This window comes from Barbatula barbatula (assembly GCF_947034865.1).
Source record: "Barbatula barbatula genome assembly, chromosome: 5".
Classification (NCBI taxonomy): domain Eukaryota; kingdom Metazoa; phylum Chordata; class Actinopteri; order Cypriniformes; family Nemacheilidae; genus Barbatula; species Barbatula barbatula.
The window spans coordinates 5,173,345-5,198,909 of record NC_136769.1 but is presented as its reverse complement, the minus strand read 5'-3'; the positions used below and the strand labels follow the sequence as shown (position 1 = coordinate 5,198,909).

Sequence of the window (25,565 nt, the reverse complement as noted above, 5' to 3'; positions counted from 1 at the left end):
CTTGTTGAGCCGGCTCTGCAAGGTTTGTAGTTATGAATAGCCCACAGTAGATTTAACACAATACAAACTGTTGTCTATTTAGTGAGCATGTTAAATAAAGGTGTAGCGCGCAAGGTTCGTCGGCGTGGCGCAAACCGATTGGCGCATTGACGTCATTAAGTAACCTTGTCATACGTAAAGTGCACAACCCTGCGTGAAGTAGAACGCAACGATTCTCACGAACACACCTCGGTTTACTTGCGGAAGCGCAACTGATGCTGATTGTCAACCTGAGACGTGCAAATTGACTGCAAGTGCGGAAAATGTAAACTCGACTAAATGAACTTCAGTTGAACTTCCTCGTCAGCACTGCGTGGACTCCATAGAGGTGAGTTTTACGTGATAGTAAGGTGTTATTGTTTCTATTTGTGAATGACATTCACTGCAGTTGGAAAATGAGGTCGCTTAGTCCAGGGGTTCTCAACCTTTTGCAACTCATGTCCCACCAAAGGCTGTTTAGAAATGTTCCGAGGACCACCATTGCAAATATGAGAATATGAACAGAGAATAAAAGCGTCTGCCTATAGTCAAGTCAGCTATAGATGAAAACTGTTGTATAATCATAGAAAAGACTTGGAAGGTCTACTCCACGTAACCATTTATTCCTGAAACAATAACAGGGCAGGTCAGACCAGCCCGGGTGTTCTGTATTCAAATGTCTCGTTTCGACAAAACATCTCCACAAATAACACACTGTGTCTTCGGCTTCGTCTCAGCACCTGCCCTTATAAAAACCTAATTTAATGTATGTAACGTAGACCGCTTGTTAATGGACAAAACAACAGCGGTGGTGCGGTGCTATTGGGAAATAAATATTAATTATAAATAATATTTATATTTGCGTGTAGAAACCACATGACGAGTGGGAGAGAAATATGGACCCTATTTAAATTCTTGAAATTGTTAAATACTTGAATTTTTCTAAAATGATATCTTAAATAAATGAGGATGAAACCGTCCATAATGCGCAAATCCACCACACTACAGCATATAAAGCATTTAAATAAACATCAGTAAATCATCTACATTTAGTTTTATCCAAAGCGACTTACAAAGAGTTCTGGGAGCAATAAGCGATTTGTCATACAGAGCAATAGGTGCTAATACAAGTTACTAGTTTCAACAATAGCTAGACAATGCCTGTTGAGAGAAGGTTAGTGGTGTTTTTTTTTTTAAATTAGAAATAATGAGAACTTAAATGATTAAAGTTAAATATTAGGCTACATAAAAAATCTCTTGTTGCGGTGACTCAATCGGTCGCGTATAAGTCCTTAACAATTCCATTTGAAACAAACTGTTTCAACCTACCTTGGCTTTCTACTCAGATTGTCATTAAAACGTTACTTTTTCCTACTCGATGGTGGAAAAGTGACATGTTGGATTTGTCCAGAATAAAATGTGTACAGCTGCAATAAATGCGCATTCAGGAGATGTGCACAGGAGCGCAAACGAACAGACGTCTATCAGCAACCTGTGCGCGCTCCCACACCAGCGGGTCATATCCGATTCTGATTTTATGTAAATGTTTTTATGTGAATTCCTTTTATTGAGTTTACTGATGTTTGCTGCTTTACATTAGGTGTGGTTCTGAAATACAACTTACAATAAGCGTACATTAGTAAACAGATACATGAATTTTTCAACATAGGCATAACAGTAACAACAAAAGAAGATTAACTACTATATACAGCAATCTAGTCTCATTAATACACGGTTAAGTGTGCTGCATATTTATGTCCGTCCATAAGGTGGCGCCATCAGCGCACCTATGCCGGCCATCCAAACACGGGCTTAATACTTAACGTAATGACAGGCTACATTATTTACCCGTGTCACTTAAATCACATGCATTACGACAGTAGAACATAAAGGGGACAAAGTAATCCATTAACTTTGATTTGTATAAAATAAATGTACAATCCGGTGATAATCACGTGCGATCTTTATAGCGCCACGTTTATCCAAAGTACAGCACAGGACAGCTGGCGAGTCTTTATAGAAATCAGGGGCGTTTCCTCCGAGGAGGCAAGGGAGGCAGTGTCTCCCCTCCCCCTCGAAAATAATCGAATGAGAATATTACTAACAGTTCAGAAATAGAATAGGACAGCGGATATAACGTATTGAGCTAAATATGAGAGAAATCAGCGTGTAGAACAGTGTGAAACAGCGACCCCGCTTGGAAGAATTCCAAAGGGAGACAGCGTTTCTCTTGCCTCCTCTAAGCTCATTGACTTTACATATAACCCCTAAAGCGTGCCGTGAGTTTGAGTGGGGGTAATTGAAAAGAATGGAGAAAAGTCACGTGAGAGGAGGCAATGCCTCCAACGGGCTATGATTGGATTAACTCATCAGCGAGATCCCGCCTTCCTGCTCGTCTTCGTCATTCATTTTAAACTGCGGGCGCTAAATTAGATTGAACGTTAATTGAATTGTTTTATTAGTTGTATTAATCGGAGTTTAGGATTCGTGTCGGAGATGGCGGAGGCAGAGGAGTTATCGATTGTTGACAGAATATTACGTGGTTCAGATTTGTTCAAAAACTTTTGTTTTATTAGTTGTATTAATCGGAGTTTAGGATTCGTGTCGGAGATGGCGGAGGCAGAGGAGTTATCGATTGTTGACAGAATATTACGTGGTTCAGATTTGTTCAAAAACTTTTGCTTGTGATCAGGCTTGCTCAGGATAGCAGCAAGGCTAAAGTAAGTCAAATCCAGCGCCGCCGCTCCTACCACGCGAGACGCTTTAGCCTCATCGTTAGAGCGCTCGTCTCCTATTCGGATCGACGTAGGTTCGAAGCCCGTGCAGAGCGGGGCGAGCAATTTTAATTTCGGTGCAGCTTGCGATCTGAATTGAGATTTTACTGTTAAACATTGATAGTTTTTTGTTTTGCTATTCTGTTTACTGAAGAAAAGTTTGCACCTTTAAGGGGGGGGGGGGGGGGGGCATCATAATGGAATTATGCTCAGGGCACCAAAATGGCTAGCAGCGGCCCTGGTCATATCTATTTGATTTGATCTCTTAAATGCTTTGAGTATTTCTGGGACTGCTAATAATTAAATTGATGGTATTGGTAATGATGTTATTCTTATATAGGAAATCCCAAATGTTCCAGAAGAAGATGAAGGTGGTGTTGATGTACGTTTTCCCAAAGCAGGGAAAATAAAAAACTAAAAAAATCAGAAGTACATACTGTAATGAACTTGTAGTAATTAAAAGGAATTTTTTTATACATAAACACCGAAATTACACTGGTTTTCTGACAAACGCACTTGTTAATAGTGCAGAGATTAACAAAAATGACATGGATAGAAATCTGCCTCCTCATTTTTTAAGTCCACCGCACACCACTGATAGAAATATATCCCACTTACATTACTAGCACGCACACTAAAATCGGACATCGGTAAATCGCTTTAGTCCTTAAAATGAACTTAATCCCTTTAGTTCCAAATTAGCTTCATCAACTCTGCACCGCGCACCTGCAACACTATACGGAAGTTGCGTCATCGGTGACGTGACGCTTGGCCATTCGTGCCAGGTCAGGCAGACTTTTGGGTCACATTGGAACGACTGTAGCCCGTTTTGGACGGAGGGATCTCCGGTGTCGGGATGCCTTATGTATGCGCGTAGGGCTGATGCTTAAGGCTTCTGGTTCACCGCTTGATCCCATTAGTTAGGGGGGTTCCGGCAAGATGGCTGCGTGAACAGTCAAAAGTTTCGAGCTCTCCGTGGCTAACTTTTAGTAGGAAACCAGTTAACATAGTTGTCAGCAGAATTCATTTGCTTTAGATGGTAAGATATTCTGTAAAATATCTTTGACCTTAAACATGCCTAAATCTGCACAAAAAAGGGCCAGTGACTCACGTGTAGCGGCTAAAGATGGCCATGACTACGAAAGCAGTATGATCGAAGACACGCTTCTGGTAGAAAATGAAGAATTTCCGCCATTCCCCGTGACTCCAAGCAAACCTCCACTTGCAAAAAAACCAACTTGAGTCAAAGTTCACACTGGTAATGTATCTAATGCCGATGAGATTGTAACAACGCTCGCTAATCTTATCAATACACGGAGTGATGCCCTGGAAACGATGGTACAAAACACCTGTGCAGAAATAAAAGAGCTAAAAAACAAAATGCTTCACATGGAGAAACGAATGGACAGGGGTGAACAAACATCCAGGGTATGTATGAGTCGGAGTGACGGATTTGGAACGGTATGGTAGGCGCTGGAACCTGCGGCTCAACGGTCTGCCAGACACGACTACAGAGAATGTGCGAGAGGAGGTTATCCGCGTGTGCCAAGAAGTGCTACCACAAGAAGCAGCGAAACTACCAGATTGTATAGATGTCGCTCAACGGCTGGGAACCAAACGTGCTAATGAGACGAGGCCTCGCGCAACAATCATTCGGTTCACTGCCAGGAGATTCAGAGATGCTGTATGGAAGGCGGCTAAAACCAGTGAGTTTCTCCGGAATCAAGGCATGCAGTTTAAGGAGGATCTGACGAAGGAGGACAGAGACTGCAGACAGAAGTTGTGGCCTCTAATCAAAAAAGCGCGCGATGATGGCAAATCTGCTTACTTTGTTTGAGGCCGTGCTTTTATTGAAGGAACTGAAGTCGCGGGGTGAGGCAAGGATCTTTCTTTTTCTATAGGATAGTCCTACTGTCTCAAGATTCTCAGAAATCTGAGTTCATTTGTTGCACTGAACGCCAAGATTCTGCTTTTTTGGACACAATGGGGTAACTCAGTATGGTTTTCTCATGGATCTGAACACTCCGCTGGAGTAATTACTTTAAAGAATAGATTTAATGGAGATGTTCTTCAAACAGAATATGATCCTGCAGGACATTTTATTTGCCAAGTTATTATGTATGTTGATAAAATACTAATATTAGGAAATTTATATGGGTATAATAACACTTTGGAAAATAACAACCTTTTCGAAAAAATAGAAAATATATTTATTGATTGGTTACATAAATATCCAAATTCCATTCTGTTAGTTGGAGGGGATTTTAATACTATACTAAATGGAACTATGGATAAGTGGCCACCAGGTCGACCTAACATAAACAACAACAATCTTAAAAACTTCATGGATAAATTCAACCTTACAGATATTTGGAGAGCCAAATTTTCACATAATAAGATATTTACATGGAGTAATAAATCAGGATCTAGTAAATCCAGAATTGACTACTGGTTATTGTCTGAGAGATTTAACAAAGATGACGTAGAAGTTGACATTATTTCTACTCCACTCACAGATCATAAAGCTATCAGCATTAATATAAAATTTTCTACTGCAAGTTGTTTTATGAATGGATCATATTGGAAGCTTATCAATTCTCTGCTACTATTGCGTTTGTCCGTTGAAGGAGACGTTGGCTCGAAGAAGGTGAACAAAATTCACAATACTTCTTTAATTTAGAAAGACACCATATTAATAACAGCATTGGTAAATTAAATGTGAATGGAGTTGTAACAAGGGACCATAAACTAATTTCTAATTACTGTTGTGAATTTTTTAAGAAAATATATGCATCCAATTATTCTCCAGCGGTATCTGATGCCTTTCTGAGTTCTATAGAGGTGAAAACTTGCTACATTAAACAATACATTTAAAATCAAGTGGATTAGACAACTTGTTAGGTATCGAGTCTCTATTTGGAATATTGTTCCCCTCCATATTTTATCTACTCCTAAATTTCTTCCTTGTTTCCAATTTTGATATTAACAAAATACCTGTAGAACTTTCTGCATTTCATCGTCAAGCTTTTCTAGCTTGGAGTTTATTTTACAATAACACCTTTTCACCACACAAATACTTTATCTGGAATAATAAGGACATTCTTTTCAAACAAAAAACTATTTTATTTGAAAATTGGTTTTGAAATAATATTGTTTTGGTAGACCAACTTTTTAATTCAGATGGCCTTCTTTTTACTTATAAGGAATTCTTGTCCAAATATAATATTCCTATACCACCAAGGGAATTTGCAACTGTTTTTGGAGCAATTTCTTCTAAAATATGTATGTTATTTAAACAACAAAAAAGATTAGATTACCAGCAACTTCCACCCCTCTCACCAAATCAGTCCCTTGTAGGTAAAATATGTTTCTCCAGTCATTATAATTATAACAGGTCAATAAGAGCCCTTTTTCAGAAAGATATTGTTTCAAGACCAAATGTTATTGCTTACTGGAGTCAGTTTGTGAGTGATGTTGACTGGAAAAAAGTCTGGCTTCTACCCAATCGCTATCTCTTAACAAACAAGGTTAAAGAAGTATCTTTTAAACTTCTTCACAGAATATACCCTGCTAAACACTATTTAACCAAATTTAAAAAGGATATTGATGAAAGTTGTGGTTTTTGCAAAAAGATGCCAGAAACAGCTGTTAATTTATTTTGGCACTGCCCTTATGTATCTTTTTTTGGCAAAATGTACTTTGTTTCATTGTTGGAAATGTTGATGAAAATGTTACATTACTGTGGAAAATTGTTCTACTAGGAATTGTAAACTCAAAAGATAAACAACCCCGCACTTATTTTATTAATTTTTGTATTTTAATGGCTAAATTCCACATTCATAAATGCAAATTTTCAGGGAAAAAGCCGTGTTTTGTTGCATTTGAAAATGAAGTGAAGCTTTATATTGAGACAATATGCCCTCGAAGAAACAAAAAGCTATTAAAATTCTGCAAGCATGTACACTCTTTAAAGTATTCCTATAATACTGACTGTACCTCCCCCTAGCTTTTGAAATGTACTGTATTTCTATTGTCTGTTTTGATACTTTCTTCAATAAAAAAAAACTTGAATAAAAAAAAAAAAGGCAGACTTTTGCACAATTGAGTCGAATCGAATCAAGAGCTTGTGAATGGGAATCGGAACATCCGAATCAATACCCAGTCCTCTCCAACATGACATTCTACAGGTTTTAAAACTTCCCTGCATCTTCGCAACACAAATAATTATATTTTTGATGACATCCGAGAGCCTCCTCATAGACATTATATGGTTATCCTTTTTGCCAAGGTCCAGAAAAGTACTAAAGACATAGTTTATAATCATCCATTGAATTAGTGGTTAAATTGAATTTTGAATGTTCTTGTGAATGTGCGTCGGAGACTCACAGGGAGGAAGAATATGTTGATTAAACACGTTATCCTAAATATGGAGCATTTTTGAAATGATCTGTGTGGCACAGATGTTTCTCTGTATTAATGTAAGATTTAAACATTGCAGATTTAGACTTTACACACCAGTGGGTGGTGTTAAATGATTCATGTGTTAATGTTTAACATTGAATAATCATGTCAGAACATTATCTGTCTTTTGTACTTCAGGTTATGGCCTGTGCACAGCAATCTGCTGTTGAGTACCTCCGAAAATCCAGGAGTGGCCTGGTGACTCATATGCAAAACCTTCCTCTCATCATTGAGAATCTTTATCAGCAGAAAGTTTTCAATGTACATGATGTTGATGCTCTCAAAGCAGAGGAGACAGAGTTTAATAAAGCCAGATCTATACTGGACAGGGTCATAAACAAAGGGGAAGAAGCCTGTTATGAGTTACTCAGGATTTTGGATTTCACTCGGAAGAGAACGTTACCCGTTGACTTACATTCCTGGATAAGTTGTTTCTCCTTTAGGGAAGATGCAGATGCTAGCTATGCATTTGGTGAGTAGATGTGTGAAACAATTGAAGTACAAATACAGTAAATAAAAATTTTTAATAAAATTTTTGTTATTTTAGGTACAAAGCCCTGTCAGAACTACAAGATGCAGCTTAAGTATAAAGCAGAAACTATCCTGAAAAAGCAGTGGAAACAAAGCTGTAAATATCTGCACAACAATGCACAGACAAACTTCAATTACATACCTCTTGTTTTAGAGACCGACTCTGTGGTGAAAACCGCAAACTGCAAAATAAAGTGCAAAAAATTCAGAAAACTACCACCCAAAAAACTGAGATCTTACATTCCTGATAAACAAGAAACACTTTCACCTGAATATCTACTGAAATGGAAAACCAGAAACATCCTTTTGATTGGAAAACCTGGAATAGGAAAGACTACAGTCGTCCAGCAAATGTTGAAAATGTGGACAGAAAGGGAGGACATAGAGCCAGACTACGTGTTTTATTTTGATGAAACTGTTGTGTTCCACGTTTCCAACCTGCTGAGTTTGGAATCATTTTTGTTTGATGTGTATTTAAAACCAACGGAAAGAGACAGACAAGAAGTATTTCAAGATATTGAGGAAAACTCTGAGAATGTTTTAATTGTGTTTGATGGTGTCAACCGTGTGCAAGAAAACTCCATCCTGCAAAAGATTATGGACCAGGACCTTCTACCTGAGGCGAAGGTCATAATAACCTGCAGAACAGAGGTGGAAGATGATTTTTTTTCTGACTGGCCCTCACAGAAAGTGTATGTTCAAGGATTCAGTGAAGAGTCTATCAGAACTTATCATCAGATGATGTTGGGTCATAATCCGGATCTAATGGATGTTGTGTTGACCAATCAAGAGCTGTTCAGTCTTAGTCACGTGCCGATGTATGCATTCATGATCATAGCCTTCGTTCTGTTTAATAATGACACTGTGAGCAACCAATCAAACACAGTGACGGAAATGTACATCCACATCTTCCGTGATACATGTGGGAGGAAATGCGGGAGGAGAACGCTTGGACAAATAGACCAGTACCTAAGAGAAGTGAAAGATCAGCTTGATCTCTTGATGAAAAATGCATTCAGTGCAACTGAACAGAAAAGCCTGAACCTTCCAGAGATCAGCGGTGATGAAACTGACATTTGTCCTGCTTTTCTGAAAATGATAACAGGAAGAGACAGTCTGACACGATGTGCATTTCTCCACAACACAATGCAGGAATTCTTCTCAGCTTTGTGGCTTGTTGAGAATCCAGATGAAATTGAGAAAGTCCTGAAACTGTGTCAGACTGAAGAGAATCAACACATGAGACATGTTGTGCCTTTCCTGTGTGGACTTCTGGGAGAACATAACAACAAACTGCTCTGGTGTCTCTTCTCAGAGGATCAGATGAAGAATACATCTGAATGGTTCACTGAGAAACTTTTGGACACTTTCCTCAGACCCAAGAGTGACGGTGGAGACATTCATCTTCTCTATGTGTGTCAGTGCTTGTATGAGCTTCAGTCATCTAACGCTTGCTTGATGTTTCTGGAGAAGATGAAGAATCAGCTGGACATTGATGTGAATCTGGATCCTCATCAGAGTTGTGCTTTGTCTTATGTGATCAGTAAATCTACAGATAAAGAAGTTCATCTGAATTTGGAGAACTGCACCGTATCTGACACAGGAATGATCATGATTCTCTCCTGTTCACCAAAGATCAGGTACTGAATAAAAACCAATGTTTACAGGGTTGTTTTTGAGTCAAAAGTGACTTTACTTGTAGCTTATATACTTTGTACATTTTAGGTGAAATTAATTTAATTCAATTAGTTTTTAATAGATTTCTTTTTAATGCTGATGTTTAAATAGTTCATGTTTTTTATTTCTGTTACAGAATAAAGCTTTGGGATGAACCGCTACAGCAAATTAAATTCTTACTAGAATTTTGCCACAAAGTATTGAAAAAACATGAGACTGTGACATCATGCTGTTGGACTTCAGACGAGCCAGACCTGAGCCAAGCACTGCTGGATCTTTGCTCACATGTGAAGGACTGTGAGACTCAAACAGGCAGGAGTTTACTTCCAGCATTACAGTCAGTTTATCAGACAGCACCTGATGTCTGGATCATAGATCTCTCACAGAGAAAGGCCTCCATCCTCCTGGAAGTGTTAAAGCTCCAAATAGAAAAGGAACCAGTAGAGCTGAGAGGATGGACAGATGATGAGAGTCAAGTGATGAGTTTCCTTCAGTGTCTGCCCTACATCTTAGAACTGAGGTTAATGTTTCTCATTAAAATCCATCAATAAATGTCGCTCTGTCTCTAAAGGAAATGTAGAAATATTTCACATCACAGATCAAAGATACAACATAACATTTTCTTGAATGGATGATCTGAACATTTTAATGTAGAAGTTATGTGTGAAAGCTTACAGTCACAGTTTGTTTTGAACTGTTTGTAAACGAGAAGATTTTTAGTCAATCCACTTTAAAACTGTAATGTAGGACAGCGTTTTACTTGAAAATAAGATTACGAGTCTAAAATCATAATATTTTGACATTATTGTTATAGTTCAGTGACATATCTTTTATTTAAATTATTTTATTTGTGTTTGAACACAGATTTGAATATCAGAATCACAGTGATGGAGTCCAGTGTGTTTCAAAACTCTTCATGAAAGCAGCAGATACTGTGACACAAACAGGAGATCAGATGCTGAAACTGTTGACATCAGTCTGCACATACACATCTTTCCCTCATGTATATATGAACATCTCTAGACAGAGTGATTTTCTGCTGGATCTTTACTCACATGTGAAGGACTATGAGACTCAAACAGGCAGGAGTTTACTTCCAGCATTACAGTCAGTTTATCAGACAGCACCTGATGTTTGGTCCATAGATCTCTCACAGAGAAAGACCTCCATCCTCCTGGAAGTGTTGAAGCTCCAAACAGAGAAGAAACCAGTAAAGCTGAGAGGATGGACAGATGATGAGAGTCAAGTGATGAGTTTCTTTCAGTGTCTGCCCTTCATCTCACAACTGAGGTTAATGTTTCTCATTAAAATCCATCAATAAATGTTGCTCTGTCTCTAAAGGAAATGTAGAAATATTTCACATCACAGATCAAAGATACAATATAAAATTTTCTTGAATGGATGATCTGAACATTGTAATGTAGAAATTATGTGTGCAAGCTTGCAGTCACAGTTTGTTTTGAACTGTTTATAAACAAGATTGATTTGTCAATCCACTTTAAAACTGTAATGTACAAAAGCGTTCTACTTAATTTAGATTACCAGTCTGTTACGCCTGCTTGTTTGCCCCCTGCTGGCTCTGCTAAACAGTGCAGACGCTACTAGACGTTAGGTCGATTTGAAACCCCTAATTAATTCACCATAGGTGTTAGTGTAAAGTATCAAAAGAACTTTAATAAACAATCACATCACATCAACAGGTTCAATACACAACGGACAACGTTTATTCGGGCCAAGAGAGCATCAACCCACCAAACTCAGAGTACAAAATTCTTTATTTCTATAAATGCAAGTTAAAACCACAAGGGGAGCCACCGATCAGTCTCATCGCATTACATTAAACCCCTAGAGTAGCGGAGAGTCCACACGATGTCCTGGTAGAATATTTCCAATGTAAACATACAACATATGCAACCAGCATAAAAATGGGGGCTCGTACGAGATTTTTGAGCATTAATTGTTTCTGAGGGAGTATTTTTATTTTCTCTTCAGGATTTCTTGTAAGGATCGGCTTTCACTCTGGTTAGTTAGTGTTCCAGCCGGGCTGCGTGTGAGCGGTCCTCCCAATCAACACTGTTTGTTGATTTTTGTTTTGTATTTTATTTGGAGTTTTCGGAAGGAAATCCTGGGTGGGGGTACGCTTCTCGTGCAGCTGAACTCATTTGGAGAACGGTTGTTACGAGGTTCAGCGTTTCAAGTCACCTCGAGCTGGCAGTCCTTTGAAGACTAGCTAGGATAGTTAGTATCAACAGTCAGGCATATCAGAGATGTAAGGCCGATGGGAAATCCTGGTGAGTACTTTATATTTCTCCCTGGGTTTTGTTTAATTTGATTACAAAGAGAGCATGTTTTCGCGTGGTAAGTTGTGCTAAGTTTGTGTAAAAATATTAAATTTGATTTGTTTACACTAAGACCTTGTTGTGTTGGGCACAATAGAGATGATCGATGATTAGGAAAAAAAGTTTGAAACGGCTGTTGTAGCATATTGAGTATGACCGATTGTTTACTGAGTAAATTGGTATTGCATTGAGTGGTTATACAGAGTTTTATTTTCCTATTATAAATGTGCATTAATTTATCGTCCTTGTTATTACACTGAAATTGTTGCAGTGACTGTACGGTCTGTGCGATTAATTTGAATAATAAAGGCAGGAGTTTTGTCCAATTAATTCACTTGATCGGTATGATGTTTCTAATGTTATAGTGGATTGAGCTAGGTATGAAATGTTATGTCAATATGAATACTATTGAATAATCATTTAGTTTCTGGCATTTTCGGTTTGGGGAGGTTTTATTTGAATTATTTAGATTTATTGTGGTCAATTTATTAACTAATGTTCATTGTCTACATTTTAAGCTAGTTCAAGATGACCGGTGATTGAATGTAGAACTTTCTGAGAAGTTTCTAGATAGGTGCACCAAAGAACAACTTTTAGAAATCGCAGAGAGTCAAGCAATCATTTTGACTAGCAATGATAAGAAGTGCAAGGAGGATTTGTTAAGGGCTGTTAAAAGCCAGTTGACAGCCAAAGGAATTCTGGTTGAAGGAGATGAAGCTAGTTTTGGTAAGGTGTATCCACTAATGGAGAGATTTAATGTCTATAGAGACACAAACACAGTTTGAAACTGAGAGAATATCGGTTGAAGGTACTCAAACGTTAGAAGATAGGGAATGGGAAAAACTTCTTCAGTTAAAAACATTAGAGCTTGAATGGGAGCATGAGCGTACACAATTTGAGCTGAAAGAGGTAGAGTATACACGTGAGAGTGAACGTGAACATTGGCAGTATGAGATGAGGAAGCTAGAACTTAAACTGGAAGCAAGAAAAGCTGAAGCTTCAAAACCCGTTCAGGTTGTGCGTTCTTTTGATGTTGGTCGAAACATTAAGCTGGGTTCCCCATTTTGTGAACGTGATGCGGACAAGTATTTTGCCCATTTTTAAAGGGTTGCTTCTCTAAAATTGCCAGAAGAAGTCTGGACTCTACTTCTGCAGTGTGTTCTGACAGTGAAGGCTCAGGAGGGGTTTTCCTCTATGAGTTAGTACCAGAGGCTTATCACCAAGGATTTCGTGATTATAAAAAACTGAATGACAAACATATGTTGAATTCGCTCGGGTAAAAGAGATTGTGTTTACAAGGTGGTGTCAGTGTCTGAAAGTAGAAACCTTGAACCAGTTAAGGGAGTTTTTTCTTGTAGAAGAATTTAAAAACTATGTGCCAGGGTCTGTGTCTACTTATTTGAATGAGCAGAAGACTCTTACATTAGCTAATGCAGTTGTGGTGGCTGATGAATTTGTTCTGCCTCACAGAGTTTATTTTCCCGATAGAGGTTTAAGCGATCAGAGTAGAAAGTTATCTCGGAGTTGGTGGACGCCTCCAGTGAGTACATCAAATAATGTGTCAAGTGCGCCCCCTGTGAGTCACACTTTTACATCATACTATAAGAAAGGTTAGTTGATCTGCTTTTACTGTCACAAAGGGGAACATAAAATCTCTGAATGTAATGCTTTAAAGAAGTCTGCTAAACCGGTTGGATTAGTTAGACTTGCACCGCTAGAGATTCATGTTCACCAACAGAATTCTGAGATTAGGAACAGGATCTCACAACAGATAGATGCTGGAGATAGTTATACAGAGTATGCTCCATGTATTACTAACGGCATTGTGTCTTTGCTAGGACAAGAAGGAAAAGTTTCTTTGAGGATCCTGAGAAACACTGGAGCTTCTCAATTGTTTTTGCTAGAGGGAGTTCTTCCCTCTAGCAAAAGGTCAGACTGCGACCGGGAAGGATGTATTAATTAGGGGGATAGAAATTACCTTCTTAAAAGTTCACTTATACAAGGTACATCTTTCCTCTGATCTTGTAACTGGTGATGTGCTGTGCCAGGGGTTCCTTTTATCCTGGGGAACGATCTTGCTCAAGGAAATGTCTGGGGAATATCAAAACCTGTACCATCTACTGTTGTAATCTCCACGCCTGTGTCTGCAGATGTTCCTGACAAATGTGATGTTCCTGACAAATGTGGGGAACAAATTTTCCCACGTGTTTCCTTTCTGTGCCGTCACCGAGCCAGAGGAAAACAACTTAAAGCTGACCGACTGTGTGAAGGTGAAGTTTATTTACATCCTGACAGTGAGGTAACCGTGGAGAAACAGTTACCAGTTCATTCTGAGGATGATGAAGTTTTGTTCCATCAAATCAGGTTGATGGTGGGACAGTTAACGGGGAACCGCTTTGTAGCGAAAAACTACACTGAGAGGTGAGGGGCTAGTTTCAGATAAGTATATCAGTGAACCTGGGTGTCGGTCAGAATACAACAGAGAGCATTGGATCAACTGAAACCGTTTATTCTTCACACAAGAACAATCATCAGAGGGGAGAGCCAGTGTTAGCAAGATTCCCGAGGAATAAGGTAAAGGGAATACATGTCCCTTTACTGAATCCAGAACCGTGCGCAAACTGTGTGCGCGTTCCTTCCTCACACGGACTGGTATTCTTTAATTATCCAGTAAAGTTAACCTGGCAGTATTTAAAGTAGTGGAGGTCAGATGCAAAGATGCTCAGATGTGTGCAGATGTGGTTTCGCTGCAACAGAACAACAGAACAACTTAGAGTCCCTAAGCATGCAAAACTATTGTGGATAACATCCATGCGGTTAACGCATTAACAGATAACTACGGCTTCTCCCCTCATACATCATCACAATAATATGTATTACAATCATTTCTTCACAGTTACCAGAGTATACACTATTGACAATGAAACAACAGTCTGCATTAGCAACATGTTGATAAACAGTAACATAAATGATTTAGCACAGCTATGAACGGCTGTGTAGCTAATAGCCCGTTAGCACTGACAATAACGAACACATTTCAACGAACACACAACTCCGTCTGTACTCATCTTATTAGACACACATGAGCACACTATGTGATAGCCTGGCACGGATGCCTCCAATACAGCCTGAATTACGAGCCTGTACGAATCACATTCCGGCGGATTTACTCCTCAGCATGAGTATTTTGCACACACTTGGTATGACCTTAGCAGATAACATCATTTCAGATTCATCTGATCTCTTTTCTGAGGAGTCTTTCTCTAAGGAGAAAGAAGTATCAGAGGATCTTTGATTCCCCATTTTTCATGTCTCTAGAGAGAACTTGATTCAAGAATAGTTAGCTGATGTAACTCTTAAACCTTTGTTCTCAATGGTTTGTATCGAGGGAGAAATTTATTTAGTAAAAGATGGGATATTGCTTAGATGGTGGGTCAGTGAATCTGAACCTATTACTAAGGTTTATGTTCAATTGATAGTTCCTCTTAAATTCAGACGGTCTGTGGTTGGATTAGCTTGTGATAGAGTGGCTGGAAATATGGGGGTGAGGAAAACATATGATCGTTTGCAACGCAAGTTCTTTTGGCCTGGTTTAAAAAGAGACGTGGCAAAGTTTATTAGAACTTGTCATGTGTGCCAACTCACTGGTAAACCAAACCAGAAAATCCCTGTGGCTCCACTCCAACCTATTCCAGCTATATCAAATCCATTTGAGTATTTTCCAGTCGATTAGGTTCTTTATCTAGAACAAAAACTGGTAATTTATATCTACTCACAGTTATGTGTCTATCTACCCGTTATCCAGCTGCTTATCCTGTCAGGTCCATCACTACAATATCTATTCTCAATGCTTTAACTGCCTTTGTCAACATTTGGCATTCCTAGAGTTATCCAGTCTGACCAGGGCTCAAATTTTATGAGGCGTCAGTTTGCTAAGGCTTTGCAACAATTGAAAAACAGTCATAACATTTCCAGTGCATATCATCCTCAGAGTCAAGGGGCCCTCGAAAGATTTCACCAGACCCTGAAGTCATTACTACGGTAATACTGTGTCGAACTTGGGTCTGATTGGGAGGAGGGGCTGCCTTGGTTGCTTATGGGAGTTAGAGAGGTTACTCAAGAGAGCATTGGATTTAGTCCAAATGATTTGGTATTTGGTCATGAAGTTCGTGGTCCCACTGCAGTTCTAGCTGACAACTGGATCCCTTCTGAACCCTACAAAAATGTTTTGGATTTTGTGAGTGGTTTTCGATATCGGCTGTGTGAGGCTCGAGCAATTGCTCAGAGAAAACTGTGGAAGTCACAGTGTAAGATGGAAAGGTTGTTTAACAAACGAGCACTGGCTCGGAAATTTCAGGTTGGAGACCAAGTATTAGCTTTGTTGCCCCTTGTAAGTAATCCTTTTCACACCCGTTTTGCAGGTCCTTATACGGTCCTAAAATGCCTTTCTGGACAGATTTATCTTTTGAAAACCCGAGAACGACGCAAGGGGGTACAGGTTTGCCACATACATATTTTAAAGCCTTATTTTCCTTCTGCATCTTCTGTGGGGTTAGTAACCACTGTACCAGACGATTCTTCACATTTGAGGGGGAGGGGATTTCCTCTTCAGAGAGTTCCTCCTTGAATTGCTTGGGGGATGATTGTGTTCACAGTCCTTCTCGAGGGGTTATTGAAGGACGATTGAATAACTCTGAAATGTATCCAAAACCCCATCTATTTCAGTCTGAGAAAAGGTTTTTCAGGTTTGCCCCCTGCTGGCTCTGCTACATAGTGCAGACGTTACAAGACGTTAGGTGGATTGAATCCCTAATTAATTCACCATAGGTGTTAGCATAAAGACAGGCGACTGGAAGTGAGCGGTCTCTCTCGCTTCGCTTTCACTTCTCTCCCATATTTTTACATTTATTCATTTGGCAGACGCTTTTATCCAAAGCGACTTACAAGTAGTTTTTTACAGTGGCACATTACTGCAGAGCAATAGTAAGGTGCCTTGCTCAAGGGCCCTTCAGTCATGACCTGCTGGCACTGAGATTAGAACTATATATATATATAAATCTCCCCTTGTTCATATTTATTTCTAATGCTAAATATAGTTTATTTAGTAACTACACAAGCGTGTTTTTTCCCTAGACGTCGGTTTTCTTTTGTTTAATAATTGTTTGCTTGATTTGACGATAATTTTTTTATTGTTGAAGTATTTGTTGTCTGCCTCTTCTATGTTGCTGGTATACGAGCCAGCCGTAACAGAGTCTAAAATCATTATATTTTAACATTATTATTATAGTTCAGTGACATATCTTTTATTTAAATTATTTTATTTGTATTTGAACACAGATTTGAATATCAGAACCGCAGTGATGGAGTCCAGTGTGTTTCAAAACTCTTCATGAAAGCAACAAAAATTGAGAGACAAACAGGAGATCAGATGCTGAAACTGTTGACATCAGTCTGCACATACACATCTTTCCCTTATGAATATATGAACAACTCCAGACAGAGTTATTTTCTTCTGGATCTTTACTCACATATGAATGACTATGAGACTCAAACAGGCAGGAGTTTACTTCCAGCGTTACAGTCAGTTTATCAGACACCTGCTGTCTGGTCCATAGATCTCTCAGAGAGAAAGACCTCCATCCTCCTGGAAGTGTTGAAGCTCCAAACAGAGAAGAAACCAGTAGAGCTGAGAGGATGGACAGATGATGAGAGTCAAGTGATGAGTTTCCTTCAGTGTCTGCCCTACATCTCACAACTGAGGTTAATGTTTCTCATTAAAATCCATCAATAATTGTCGCTCTGTCTCTAAAGGAAATGTAGAAATATTTCACATCACAGATCAAAGATACAATATAACATTTTCTTGAATGGATGATCTGAACATTGTAATATAGAAATTATGTGTGCAAGCTTACAGTCACAGTTTGTTTTGAACTGTTTATAAACAAGAAGATTTTTAGTCAATCCTCCTTAAAACTGTAATGTACGACAGCGTTTTACTTGAAAATAAGATTACGAGTCTAAAATCATAATATTTTGACATTATTATTATAGTTCAGTGACATATCTTTTATGTAAATTATTTTATTTGTATTTGAACACAGATTTTACTATCAGAATCTCAATGATGGAGTCCAGTGTGTTTCACAACTCTTCATTAAAGCAGCAGAAACTGAGACACAGACAGGAGATCAGATGCTGAAACTGTTGACATCAGTCTGCACATACACATCTTTCCCTTATAGAGATATGAACAGCTCTAGTCAGAGTGATTTTCTTCTGGATCTTTGCTCGCATGTGAAGGACTATGAGACTCAAACAGGCAGGAGTTTACTTCCAGCATTACAGTCAGTTTATCAGACACCTGATGTCTGGATCATAGATCTCTCAGAGAGAAAGACCTCCATCCTCCTGGAAGTGTTGAAGCTCCAAACAGAGAAGAAACCAGTAGAGCTGAGAGGATGGACAGATGATGAGAGTCAAATGATGAGTTTCCTTCAGTGTTTGCCCTACATCTCAAAACTGAGGTTAATGTTTCTCATTAAAATCCATCAATAAATGTCGCTCTGTCTCTAAAGGAAATGTAGAAATATTTCACATCACATATCAAAGATACAATATAACATTTTCTTGAATGGATGATCTGAACATTGTAATGTAGAAATTATGTGTGCAAGCTTACAGTCACAGTTTGTTTTGAACTGTTTGTAAACGAGAAGATTTTTAGTCAATCCACCTTAAAACTGTAATGTACGACAGAGTTTTACTTGAAAATAAGATTACGAGTCTAAAATCATAATATTTTGACATTATTGTTATAGTTCAGTGACATATATTTTATGTAAATTATTTTATTTGTATTTGAACACAGATTTGAATATCAGAATCTCAATGATGGAGTCCAGTGTGTTTCAAAACTCTTCATGAAAGCAGCAGAAACTGAGACACAAACAGGAGATCAGATGCTGAAACTGTTGACATCAGTCTGCACATACACATCTTTCCCTTATGAATATATGAACAGGTTTAGACAGAGTGATTTTCTGCTGGATCTTTACCCACATATGAAGGACTATGAGACTCAAACAGGCAGGAGTTTACTTCCAGCATTACAGTCAGTTTATCAGACACCTGATGTCTGGTCCACAGATCTCTCAGAGAGAAAGACCTCCATCCTCCTGGAAGTGTTTAAGCTCCAAACAGAGAAGAAACCAGTAGAGCTGAGAGGATGGACAGATGATGAGAGTCAAGTGATGAGTTTCCTTCAGTGTCTGCCCTACATCTCACAACTGAGGTTAATGTTTCTCATTAAAATCCATCAATAAATCTCGCTCTGTCTCTAAAGGAAATGTAGAAATATTTCACATCACAGATCAAAGATACAACATAACATTTTCTTGAATGGATGATCTGAACATCGTAATGTAGAAATTATGTAAGAAAGCTTACAGTCACAGTTTGTTTTGTACTTTTTATAAACAAGAAGATTTTTAGTCAATCCTGTCATGAACTGTGTTGGAGAACCCAAGTGCAGGCAGCAGTAAGGGGTTAAACAAGACTTTAATAAAATAAAACAGAAAACAAAAACCCACGAGGGGGTAAAACTAGACAGGATAAACAATAGTTACAAACAGGACATGGACTAACTAAACTAGGAACATAAACACTAAGGACAAGACTAAACTAACTCACCAAAAACACACGGTAACAAGAACTAAACACGATGCAAGACTTAAACAGGCTTTCAAAGATAACAGCATTTAGACGTACAAGGTACAAGGTACAAGGTACAAGGTACAAGGTACAAGGTACAAGGTACAAGGTACAAGGTACAAGGTACAAGGTACAAGGTACAAGGTACAAGGTACAAGGTACAAGGAACAAGGAACAAGGAACAAGGAACAAGGAACAATGAACAATGAACAATGAACAATGAACAATGAACAATGAACAATGAACAATGAACAAGGTACAATGAACACGAGGATGTTTTAAAGGGTAACAAACACAGGATAATTAACAAGGGTCAGGTGTGGGTACTGAAACACTCAGGGAAGGTTAACGAGACAAAAGGGCGGGAAACACTGACGAGACACGAGAAAGCACATGGCAAGTCAGAATCAAAACAAAGCCATGTCTTTCTCACACAAAACCTAAGGCTATGCCATGACTCCGCTGCAATACCAAGAATAAGCATGACATGATAGCGGAATCATCACACAATCCACCTTAAAACTGTAATGTATGACAGCGTTTTACTTAAAAATAAGATTACGAGTCTAAAATCATAATATTTTAACATTATTATTATAGTTCAGTGACATATCTTTTATGTAAATTATTTTATTTGTATTTGAACACAGATTTGAATATCAGAATCGCAGTGATGGAGTCCAGTGTCTTTCACAACTCTTCATTAAAGCAGCAGAAACTGAGACACAAACAGGAGATCAGATGCTGAAACTGTTGACATCAGTCTGCACATACACATCTTTCCCTTATGAAGATATAGACACACCTGAACAGAGTGATTTTCTGCTGAATCTTTACTCACATGTGAAGGACTATGAGACTCAAACAGGCAGGAGTTTACTTCCAGCATTACAGTCAGTTTATCAGACAGCAGCTGATGTCTGGATCATAGATCTCTCAAAGAGAAAGACCTCCATCCTCCTGGAAGTGTTGAAGCTCCAAACAGAGAAGAAACCAGTAGAGCTGAGAGGATGGACAGATGAAGAAAGTCAAGTGATGAGTTTCCTTCAGTGTCTGCCCTACATCTCACAACTGAGGTTAATGTTTCTCATTAAAATCCATCAATAAATGTCGCTCTGTCTCTAAAGGAAATGTAGAAATATTTCACATCACAGATCAAAGATACAACATAACATTTTCTTGAATGGATGATCTGAACATTGTAATGTAGAAATTATGTGTGAAAGCTTGCAGTCACAGTTTGTTTTGAACTGTTTATAAACAAGAAGATTTTTAGTCAATCCTCCTTAAAACTGTAATGTACGACAGCGTTTTACTTGAAAATAAGATTACAAGTCTAAAAACATAATATTTTAACATTATTGTTATAGTTCAGTGACATATCTTTTATGTAAATTATTTTATTTGTATTTTAACACAGATTTGAATATCAGAATCGCAGTGATGGAGTCCAGTGTGTTTCAAAACTCTTCATTAAAGCAGCAGAAACTGAGAGACAAACAGGAGATCAGATGCTGAAACTGTTGACATCAGTCTGCACATACACATCTTTCCCTTATAGAGATATGAACAGCTTTAGACAGAGTGATTTTCTGCTGGATCTTTACTCACATGTGAAGGACTATGAGACTCAAACAGGCAGGAGTTTACTTCCAGCATTACAGTCAGTTTATCAGACACCTGATGTCTGGTCCACAGATCTCTCAGAGAGAAAGACCTCCATCCTCCTGGAAGTGTTGAAGCTCCAAACAGAGAAGAAACCAGTAGAGCTGAGAGGATGGACAGATGAAGAGAGTCAAGTGATGAGTTTCCTTCAGTGTCTGCCCTACATCTCAAAACTGAGGTTAATGTTTTTATCTCGACTGATCATATTTCTTTTTAAGCTCATTAATATGTTATGCTGTTTATGTTCATATTAAATATTAATTGTAATAGTAATATTTTGTTACATGTAGTCCTAATCAATTCATGTAAATTATAAAAAACTTTACTTTGCAATGCAAAAATAATATGTTTATTTTTTGCATATATGCTACAGTATATTTCGTTCATCATTGGTGAGGATTGGGATTTTTATTGTAATCACATGTGTTTTTCAGTGGTGCTGAGCGCTGTGTGTTGAGTCTTTTTAAACCGGTGGAGTTCAGAGAGAATCCAGAGCTGGTGAACTCGCTGTTCCAGGCTCTAGATTTCAACCTCAGTCTCGAGGGAATATTACCCAGCAGCACCTGCAGGTTTGTGGGCGGAGTCTTACATCTGTCAGCTGACAGACTCACTTTAACAGTAAAACCTCGAGCCATCTCTCTCAGGGGAACAAGACTTCTCTTCAGACACATCACAAACATACAAACACTCAGGTAAAGGACCAAATTTGACGAAATATACCGTTTTATTTACTGTATTTATAGATTTTACTATTTGTACTTCTGTTCTCTTCTCAGGCTGAGTGGTTATATGGTGGTGAGAATAGTGCGTGCAGTGAGGTCTGCAAGAGTTCCTGTCACTGTAGATGAACTCTCAGTTGATCTGAATGATAAACGGCGGTCAGACAGCGAGATGTCCAGAGTTCTGAGCAGTTTGGCTTCTCTTCTGAGACTCTGGACCGTCCAGTGTTTGAACTTGAGCGACTGCAGGATGAAGTCTCTCTCTCTGATTCTCCTTCTGTCTCAGCAGAGCCCAGTGACTCTCAGGTCTGACCATATGATAAATTGCAGTAGTGTCAATATTCAAACGACATATTCTAACAGATTTGTGTTTTGTGTGTGTGTTTAGACTGTCTAAAGAGACTCTCCAGTCGCTGACTGAATGTGTGTATGAAGCTCAAGAAGAGGAATTGACTTCACGCTTCCTGCAGAAAGTGGGAAGAGATTTGACTCCATGTGCCTTGAGTTGGGAAACACTTCATTATTTCCTCCAGCATGATACTTCACACGTCACTGTGGACCTTAAAGAAACTGACATTTCATTTAACATCAGAGAAATTCTGCCATTTCTGAACAGGATTCACTTTCAGGCGTAAGCAACACGACAAAAAGACATTTGAATCTCAGCTTAAAACACTTAATACTTATTTACATTAACAGTGACATGTAACTGATTTGTGTATGTTTGTGTGTAGGATGAGCTCCACCTTGATGATGTCTTTAATGAAAGAGATCTATGAGTCCAGGTCTTTAGGGTTTGTGTCCGGTCTGTTGAGTTCAGTGAAGAACTGCATTACCCTTCAGAACAGAGCGCTGGACTCGGTCCACTGTGCATTTCTGCGCTTTATACTGCAACACTGCACTGCAGTTACACTCAACATGCTGTGGACCTCCATACCAGAGGAGGAGCTAAAGAGCATTCTGCCTCTCCTCAGTCGTGTCTCCTGCCTCAGGTCCTTCCTCTATTTTGTATTTTTTTATGTTGATATTTTATTTAATTATACAAATTTGACATTTGATTTGTTTTCAGTGTTGACAGAGTGCTCTTACTGAGAATGCTTCACTGCTGCAGTTCATCTGATGTCCAGCAGGAGGCAGCATCCATTCTGCTCTCTGCCCTACAGCACAAGCTGGACTTCTCCTGTGGTTCTGCACTGGACCTGACAGAAGACGCCCCCACACAGATTCTCCAACTGACTTCTGAGGACTGTCGTGTGATGTCTACAGTCGTTCAGAGAGTTTATAGAGATACACACACCCTCACACAGCTGAATCTACACGACTGTCAGATGAATACAGCTGGAATAGATCAAGTCTTCACAATCTTACGTTCTGTTAAACTCCAGTGAGCAAACATAAACGTATATCATTCATACACACAGAGATACAAGTAACACGCATATACATATAAAACATCTCTCTCTCTCTCTCTCTCTCTCTTTCAGGTGTGGTAAATCAACGCTGCTTCAGTTTCTCTCTCATGTTGATGATGGAAAAGCTGAATGTCTTTCTCGCTCTCTGGGTGAAGAAGTGGATCTCAGTCAGACTCATCTGGACCTGCAGGTCTGTAGAGGTCTGGCTCTGGTTCTGGAACATTCTGAAGGTCTGACAGAACTGGATCTCAGTCAGTGTCATCTAACTGATCAGAGTCTGAATCTCATGCTGCCAAACCTCCACAAGGCACAAAACATTGAGTGAGTGAAAGACAGAGAGAGAGAGAAATAGTGAATATTTTATATATTATATATTTTATATTGTTCTGTGTGTTTTATTCTGGCTTTTGTTTGTGTGTTGTGCAGTTTTAGTGGCAATAGCATCACTGACGCTGGAGTACTTGAAATTTACAGTATCGTCTCTCATGACAGTAACATAAAGACAGTGAGGTGTGTGTGAGCATCAGTGACACTGAGTCTGGGCTAAAGTGCTTTCCTTAAATCCATGTTGAAATACCCATTCATCACTGCTTAATGTTTGGTTTCTTGCATGTGTGGACATGTTAAATTATTTTGATAGCATTTTGACTTGATGTGAGAGCATAGTAGAGAGTGTCATGAGCTTATGGGAGAGGGGATGAGACCAGGAAAGACATGTAAATCTGGGACCTGCTGGTAAAAATAGTTATCCAACATTCCCTATACTGACCTTAATGCTTTGTGCTTTCAATAATATTTACATATACATATAATAGAGTCAGTCATCTGTTTGTTTATTCTAGAACACACATGTGGACATCCCCATAAAGGGACACAGTCAATAGTCCCTCTCCCCAGATATTATTGTGTATATACAGTGGATATGGAAAGTATTCAGTCCCCCTTACATTTTTCACTCTTTGTTATATTGCAGCCATTTACTAAAACCATTTAAGTTCATTTTTTTTCTCATTAATGTACACACAGCACCCCATATTGACAGAAAAACACAGAATTGCTGACATTTTAGCAGATTTATTAATAAAGAAAAACTGAAATATCACATGGTCCTAAGTATTCAGAAAAAAATTAACTTAAATGATTTTAGACAATGGCTGCAATATAACAAAGAGTGAAACATTTCAGGGGGTCTGAATACTTTCCGCACCCACTGTATGTTATACAAAGCAAAACCATGAATGTCTTTGTTTATGATGATGTGATCGTTTGAGCTGGACTGTAATGTCAATGTTTGTATTCCTGTAGGCTTTTCAACAACAGAATTGTATCCAGAAGCCTTTTCCAAAAAGACCCACGCTTTGAGATCTGGTGATGCCAAAAAGTTTTTTGGTGTAAATGACCAGCTGACAGAACCAAAAGTGATTGTCAACGTCTTGGCTGTTGTTCAGATGGATTTGGAGAATCCGTCCCCAGACCCCAAGAAATGAATGAGGATAGATCATCATTCACAGGGCCCATGCGTTGTGTCACTACTCTTTTATGTAACTGATTGTTCCCGGATGGGTTTATTTAGGACACTTGCAGTTGATTTCCGGTCATGCCTTTAAAAAGAGAAATATGGCCATTGACCAAGACCATTGACCTATTATGCCCTTTTGGACTTGGCTTCCTTGTTTTGTTTCACTTTGCTTACTTTATACATTTTACATTTAACATTTTGATTCATTACACTTTCATGCCTACACATAACTTTACACCGCTGATTTCTGACTACTTCATGCTCCATTGTTTTCCTTATATAAAATTCCATTTTGTTTGATGCATTTTTACATTACTTGCACTTTCTTATGTGTCCCTTTTTTTAGTTATGTCCTTTTTTTGAGGTATGGGGGGTAACACACATATTCATATTTTTGGAAAACATTTTATTGAATGAATTTGGATATTACATGCAAGACTTTATATAGTTAATTCAGTTATGGCCTTCTTTCAATTGTGTAAAAATGTGATTGGAAAGGCAATTTTCTATATATTTGGCCTATAGCCTTATCTCAGGTATATTGACTGTAAAAACATATCTTTTAACTCAATATTTTAGGTAACGAACCCTGATTTAAATAAAACTACATTAAAACACACTGTTACAAGAATGAAACAACTTTTTGCAAGAATAAATGTAATGTATGCGTAAATGTATCATCAAGAATCAACAAGTTAACTTGCAAGGTCAAGTCAATAAAGTTACTCTTGAAAGCT

General features: G+C 38.5%; 1 protein-coding gene across 2 annotated transcripts; it reads left to right on the top strand.

Annotated features, from left to right (window-relative positions):
• Positions 1 to 145: 145 nt before the first annotated feature.
• On the top strand, positions 146 to 25,565 carry LOC306894410 (uncharacterized protein). Of its 2 annotated transcripts, XM_079456933.1 has the most exons (18): positions 146 to 367; positions 7,392 to 7,725; positions 7,801 to 9,424; positions 9,598 to 9,981; positions 10,326 to 10,751; positions 17,138 to 17,560; positions 17,905 to 18,327; positions 18,672 to 19,094; positions 20,164 to 20,589; positions 20,934 to 21,356; positions 21,613 to 21,870; positions 21,955 to 22,203; positions 22,286 to 22,528; positions 22,632 to 22,889; positions 22,967 to 23,281; positions 23,382 to 23,630; positions 23,736 to 23,819; positions 24,615 to 25,565. In XM_079456933.1, exons 2-18 carry the CDS (start codon positions 7,395 to 7,397, stop codon positions 24,679 to 24,681), a joined length of 6,606 nt encoding a protein of 2,201 aa, XP_079313059.1. In that variant the 5' UTR covers positions 146 to 367; positions 7,392 to 7,394; the 3' UTR covers positions 24,682 to 25,565. The 2 variants fall into 2 exon arrangements, with proteins under 2 accessions (XP_079313059.1, XP_079313060.1); XM_079456934.1 differs by lacking the exon at positions 21,613 to 21,870.